Source organism: Tupaia chinensis, unplaced genomic scaffold (assembly GCF_000334495.1).
Source record: "Tupaia chinensis unplaced genomic scaffold, TupChi_1.0 Scaffold139785_1, whole genome shotgun sequence".
Classification (NCBI taxonomy): domain Eukaryota; kingdom Metazoa; phylum Chordata; class Mammalia; order Scandentia; family Tupaiidae; genus Tupaia; species Tupaia belangeri.
Genome location: NW_006199665.1, coordinates 639,301 through 646,046, shown reverse-complemented (window position 1 = coordinate 646,046; position 6,746 = coordinate 639,301). Strand labels below are relative to the sequence as shown.

The following is a 6,746-nucleotide window of genomic DNA, read 5'->3' as shown; positions in this document are numbered from 1 at the left end:
GATGGAACTTTCTGCACTGGGCCAGCAGGTGGCATGGAGTTTAAAAGGTGGCTGGATCCTACAGGATGGCTGACTGAGGTTCAAGTCCCAGACCCAGTGGCTTGAAAAACACTCCGGGTACCAGCAGTTGGCACATAACAGCTATGTCGCTGGACTCCCATGTAGTCGATCGAGGTTCGAGTCCCAGACGGGTGTCTTAAACTCACACTGGGTGCATGTGCATGTGTGCCCAAGATCCCGAGAGCAGAATGGAGAAGGGATTGCAATGTGGCCATCCCCACTGGGGAATGATTTCTCACTTTCTGTCTCTCTGTCTCTCTCTGGCGAGTGCATGCGCCCTATAGCAAAAACCTCTCAAAAAAAAAAGAGAGAGAGAGAGAGAAACATGCTGAATGCGTGTGCGTGAGTGTCCCAAATCCCAAGAGAAGAATGCAGGATGGAGGAGAAAGGATTGCAGTGTAACCATCTCCCCTGGGGAGTGGTTTCTCACAGTCTCTCTCTCTTTCAAGCAAAAAAAGAAAAGAACTTTCCCCTGAGCATTTGAAATCTGGCTATTGTGAAACTGAGGCTCAGCATGTTTAATTATATTTCATTTTAACTGAAGTTGAAGTTGAAGTAGCCAGAGGATGCTAGAAGGACCGTGTTGGAAAGAAACGCATTTAGCTGAAGATCCAGACTGGAGGTGAACTTAGGGACTGGAAGCTCAGAGTTTTCTGGTCTGTGCAGACTTGGGGACCAACTTGGATAAACAGAAGTATCCAGTTGCAGGGAGGGGAGAGACAGGACCCTGCATCGGAGCCTCGAGCTCCACAGAGGAGGAGCAAGCATATCCAGGCCCCAAAGCGCCAGCTCGCATGTGAACTCTGTGTGAACGCAGGGTTTGCTGTGCCGGAGAGCATCCGCGGATGCATTTCGTGTGTCATCCGGGAGTTCCGTGTTTATGGCTGATCCAGGAGTCCGCCTGGGTACGTGTACTGCACGGACTTCCAGGTACACGCAGACGGCAGCGGGTGTGTGTTCTCGAGGGTCCCTGTGTCGGAGCTGAGCAAGGGATGCTAGTCCAGCAGGTCTTGCAAGAAGGCCCACATGTACTGGTGCATCTCCTGAGGGTGGGTCTGTGGGATCCAGTGCCCCGCAGCTAGCAGGATGTGGGCCTCCAGTCGGCCTGGCACGAAGCGGCTGGCGGGGGGGGCCGGCGCGCTAGGAGTCCTTGGCCCCCCCCAGCGGCAGGGTGGGTGTAGCCAGTTCCTGGGGCTCCAAGGGGAAGTTCCTGTGGTTAAGACGAGAGGAACAGGCAGAAGAATGGCTGCTCCCCATCCCTCGCCCTGCGAGTCTGCTGAGCTTCAGCCCTGGGTCTGAGTCCGGACTCACCTGAAGAGGTTGCGGTAGTAGTTGAGGGGCCCTGTGAGGCCACCGGGCTGTGAGAAGTCATAGAGGAAGGCCTCGAGCTCGTTGGGGGTCAAGTGCGGAATGCCTGTCTTGCGGTGGGTGAGGGTGGACTTCAGGATCTGTGGGCACATCAGGACTGGGTTCGCTGCCTGGTTTGTCCAGTCCCAACCCACTCTCCCCGACCCCCACGCCTTCACCCCGCCGCACCTGAAAGTCGGACATGGACAACAACTTCTCAGGCAGCCAGGGAAGCTGGAACAGGAACATGTAGCTGGAATGGAAGAGCTGGCTGATGTGACGCAGAGAATAATCTAGGGGAAAAGGAAGGGACCAGCAGTTAGCGTCATGGCTATGTCGCTGGACTCCCACGTAGTTGACCGTGGTTCGAGTCCTAGACCTGGTGGCTTAAAACCCACGCCAGGTGCGTGTGCGTGCGTGCCCAAGATCCCAAGAGGAGAATGGAGGAGAAGGGATTGCGGCGTGACCATCCCCCTTGGGGGGTGACTTCTTGCTTTCTGTCTCTCTGTCTCTGTCTGTCTGGCGAGCACATGCGCCCTATAGCAAAAAAACAAACAAACAAACAAAAAAAACACTAGGGTAAAGGGATGGGGGTGCAGATGTGAGATCTGGGTCCAGGGTGGTTTTCATACTTCTGGGTACCACCTCTGTGTACCCAGGTGAGGCAGGTATTCCAGGCCTCTGGAATGCCATTGCTGTCTGCCTGGGTCTGTAAAAAGAGACTCGAGTTTCCTTCTGGCCTGGCACCAGCTTCCCTCCCTGTCTGGTGATCACTGGGTCCACAGAATGGGAGTCGTCTTCTCCTTGCATCTCCAGGGGGCCTCCACATTTTGGTACAACAAAAATGCTCAAGCCTAGGTGGATTTTCCCTACTTCATTCTTTTTTTTTTTCTTTAAAGAATTGTTTATGGGGGACCAACAGTTAGCGTAATGGCTATGTCGCTGGACTCCCACGTAGTCAACCGCGGTTCAAGTCCCAGACCTGGTGGCTTAAACTCACGCTGGATGCGTGTGCGTGTGTCCAAGATCCCAAGAGGAGAATGGAGGAGAAGGGACTGCGGTGTGGCCATCCCACCTAGGGGGTGATTTCTCGCTTTTTATGTCTCTGTCTCTCTCTTTCTGGCGAGCGCATGCGTCCTATAGCAAAAACCTCTTAAAAAAAAAAAATGGTTTGTTTATTTATTTATTTATTTTGGAGAAGTTTTTGCTATAGGGCACGTGCGCTCGCCAGAAAGACAGAGACTGAAAGCGAGAAATCACCCCCCAGGGGGGATGGCCATGCCACAATCCCTTCTCTTGGGATCTTAGGCATGCATGCATATGTGCCTGGCGTAAGTTTAAGCCACTGGGTCCAAGACTTGAACCGCGATCGACTACATGGGAGTTCAGCGATGTAGCCATTACGCCATCTGCTGGTCCCATCTTATTATTATTATTTTTTAACCAGAGAGAGACAGAGAGAGGGAAAGTGAAAAAGCAAGCCATCAGGTCTGGGACTCAAGCTGTGGTCGGCCATGTGGGAGTTCAGCACCTTAACCATCATGCATCTTGCCAGCCCTTTTTTTCTTTTAGAGAGATTTTTGCTATAACCCCATACGCTTGCCAGAGAAACAAAGAGAAAGTGAAAAATCACTCCCCCTGGGGGCATGGCCATGCTACAATCCCTTCTCCTCCATTCTCCTCTCAGGAGCTTGGGCATGCACGCACATGTGCCCAGTGTTTTAAACCACTGGATCCAGGACTTGAGCTGTGGATGACTATGTGACGGTCTAGCGATGTAACCATTACAGCATCTGCTAGTCCCTCCCCTACTTCACTTAACACACATCTATTAAGCACCTACTGTCTACCATGCACACAAACATTGATTGGGTACCCACTATATGCCAGATTCTAGAACCTAGAGACACAGCAGGAGGTGGGACAAAACTCCCTGCCTGGGCCAGCAAGGGGCATGGTGGTTAAGGTACTGAATCCTACATGGCCAACTCAGTAGTTCAAGTACCAGACCCAGAGGCCTGAAAAACACATGCCAAATGCACGTGCCCCTGGGAGGATGGCTACATTGCTCTCTCCTCCATTCTCCTCTGGAGATTTTGGGCACACACACACACACACGTGCCTGGTGTAAGTTTTAAGCCGCCTGGTCTGGGTCTCGAACTGTAGCTGAATATGTGGAAGTCCAACAACGTAACCATCATGCCATCTGCTGGTCTCTTAAAAAAAAAAAAAACTCTCTTAAAAAAATAAATAAATAAGGGATCAGCAGATAGCGTGATGGTTACATTGTTGGACTCCCATGTAGCCAACCATGGTTTGAGACCTGGATCCGGCAACTTAAAACTCACACTGTGTGTGTGTGTGTGTGTGTGTGTCCCCAAAATCCCGAAAGGAGAATGGAACAAAGGTACTGCAGTGTGGCCATCCCCGGGGGGCAGTGATCTCTCGCTTTCTGTCTCTGTCTCTCTGGTGAACATACACATCCGATAGCAAAAAATCTCTCTTAAAAAATGTGGGAGGGCGGGGGATCAGCAGATGGCATAATGGCTATGTCACTGGACTCCCACGTAGTCGAACGTGGTTCGCATCCCAGACCCGGTGGCTTAAAACTCACACCGGGCACGTGTGCGTGTGTGCCCAAGATCCCAAGAGGAGCATGGAGGAGAAGGGATTGCGGCGTGGCCATCCCCCCTGGGGGATGATTTCTCGCTTTCTATCTCTCTGTCTCTGTCTGTCTGGCGAGCGCACGTGCCCTACAGCAAAAACCTCTCAAAAAATGTGGGAGGAGCTGGCAGGTGGTGTGGTGGTTAAGGCGCTGGACTCCCACATGGCCGAATGCAGTTCAAGTCCTGGACCTGGCGGCTTGCTTTCTCACTTTCTCTTTCTCTAACTCGGTCTCTCTTAAATTAAAATAAAAAACCAAATGGATAAATAAATAAAGTAGTCCTTTTTTTAAAAATTGTGGGTTACTCCTAAGGGTGTTGTCATGGACTTTAGACTGGGGAGTGCCATGGGGGAGGGGACCCAGTTGCACACTCCCCTCCCACATCCCCCGCCGTGTTGACCAGTGGATGGAGAAGTGCGAAGACAAGACTCGGGCCTCTGAGAGCAGGCGAGTCCCAGCGTCTCCACTCTCCAACACACCTTGGTATACTGACATGGGGGCGCCGCTGACCACAACCATCCGCTCAACCAGGGACGGGTAGTAGATGGAGAAATTCCAGGCGATGAGAGCGCCCCAGTCGTGAGACACGAGGATGCATTTGGAGTAACCTGGGGGGGTCAGAGGAGCTGGTGTCAGCCAGAAGCCCGGTAGAGTTGGGAGCTGGGATAGGAGGAGGTGGATCTCAGCAGGAAGGGAGTAGGGGAGATGGGTGTGGGCAGGATGTGGGAGGGCATTGCTGGAATGGGGCAAGTCCGCACCCAGACCCTGGATGACATCTCGGACGTCGGCCATCAGCAGGTCCATGGTGTAGCAGTCCACATCTTTGGGTGCATCCGAGGAGCCATAGCCACGCAGATCCACAGCCACGACGTGGAAGCGGCTCTGGAACTCCCGAAGCTGGTAACGCCAGGAAAACCTGCCCAGCAAGCAGCAGAAGGAGACTGAGTCAGGGTTTCTAGGGTTGAATCTCCACCCTAGGCACAGCAGGGACTTTCTGCAACCCCATCTTCCCGTCACGGAAGGAGGGGGAGCCTCAAGCACTGAGGCTGAGATCAGCCCCACGCCATGTCCAAGGGTGGTCTCAATCCCTTTAGGACCTAGGGATCCTGGACATCCTGCCCCTGGTACCCACTCTGGGCCCTTTGTGTTCTTCATTCCCGGGTCTACCTCGTCCGCATCCCTGCACCTGAGCTCCAGCTCCCCTAGTCCCACCAGCCCCAAGCCCTGGGACCTCAGACTTACCAATTCTCAGGGAAGCCGTGCAGAAAAAGCATGAGCGGTCCGTTGCCTTTTCCAGCGGAGACGTAGTGCAGGCGCAGGCCCGAGCTCTAGGGGAGGACACAGTCTGAGGCCTGGGGAGGACCCCGGCCCGTATGGGTTTAAACATTCCCTCCCTGCGGGGACCCCTGGCCCTGATGGTGCACCCCGCATGCTCACCGGGAGGTTCAGGAAGCAGTGCTCGCCCAGTGAGGGGTCGTTGAGGCAGGCGGGAGCCTTGCACCGGGGGCGCCCGCAGCAGCCGCGCCGGGGCCGGCACAGCACATGCGCGAGCGCGATGCAGCCCCGCCGCCCCCCCCCAGCGCCGCCGAGAACACGAGGCTCCACATGAAGGCGCGCAGCAGCTTCAGCGAGAGGCGCGACGGCGCCAGCAGCGCCGTCACCACCAGCTCGGGCATGTCGCCGTGCTTTGGGACAACGACAGTGTCACCGTCGGAGGGGTCGTCCTGGGACCCGGGCAGCAGGGGCGAGGCGGGAACGGGGCTCAGGCGCCCACCGCCTTTCGTCTGGGACCCCTCCGTGTCGTCGGGGCTTGAGGAACACGCTGAGGGAAGAGGTGGACGGCTCAGATCGCAAATGCCACCGCGCGCGACTCACCTAAGTGCCAGGTAAACACTTGGGCGCGACGGTGACAAGGACTTGGGCTGGGGGTGGGGGCGGAACCTGCCAGGACCCGGCTGCGGAGGCTGCGGAAGAGCCTTCAAGGGGAACCGAGGAGCTGTGGGCGGGGCGTAGGGACTGGGCGTGGCTTACTACAGGGGCGGGGCCTAGTCCGACTCCCGCAGCAGGTGCACCGGCCGCGTCTAAAGAAACTAGGGAGATTCCGAACCTGAGCGAAAAAGGGGATCCGGACCCCGAAAGAAATGGGCAGAGCCTGGGGCGGAGGGGCGGGGCATATGCAGGGTGGGCGTGGCCCAGGAGCCGGAAGAGAAGACCCAACTTGGTCCAGGAGCATTATAAGGGCCCACAAGGGGCGTGTCTTACGCGGGAGAGCAGGTATGGGTGGAGCCTAGAGGAGGCGGGGCCCAACAGTGGGCAGAGAAGACCGAAGGCTAAGCCAATGAGCTGAGGGTTAGCGTGGAGACAGACCAATGAGATAAGGGGGCGGGGCCGAACCCTAATATGGCGGGCCAGGCGGGCCCGGAAGCGGAAGAAAAGGGATAGGCAAAATGATAATTGGGATGAGAAGGAAGGCGCGGCCCAAGAAGTTCTCGGGAGCCCTGGCAGTCACTTCCCGGGAAGTCCCTACCCCGCAGATCGTGAGCCTTCTCTCAGCCTGACTCAGACACCTAGCAGCATCTTCTGGGTGAAGCCCTAGTTCCAACGGCGGCTCCAGTGGCCTCAGCCCGGCGTTGTCTTTCAGTTGGCTCAGCCCGTTCACCGGCCCGCCCCCCCA

The 6,746-nt window shown here is 55.8% G+C and overlaps 1 protein-coding gene across 1 annotated transcript; it reads right to left on the bottom strand.

The window, feature by feature from the left end:
- Window positions 1-557: 557 nt before the first annotated feature.
- Window positions 558-6,459, bottom strand: EPHX3 (epoxide hydrolase 3). Its single transcript, XM_014593168.2, is given in 9 exon segments — window positions 558-1,203; window positions 1,205-1,270; window positions 1,372-1,508; window positions 1,597-1,700; window positions 4,552-4,680; window positions 4,831-4,988; window positions 5,315-5,400; window positions 5,510-5,637; window positions 5,640-6,459. Coding segments are annotated over 9 exon segments (1,065 nt in total). The 5' UTR covers window positions 5,749-6,459; the 3' UTR covers window positions 558-1,055.
- Between the last annotated feature and the right edge of the window lie 287 nt (window positions 6,460-6,746).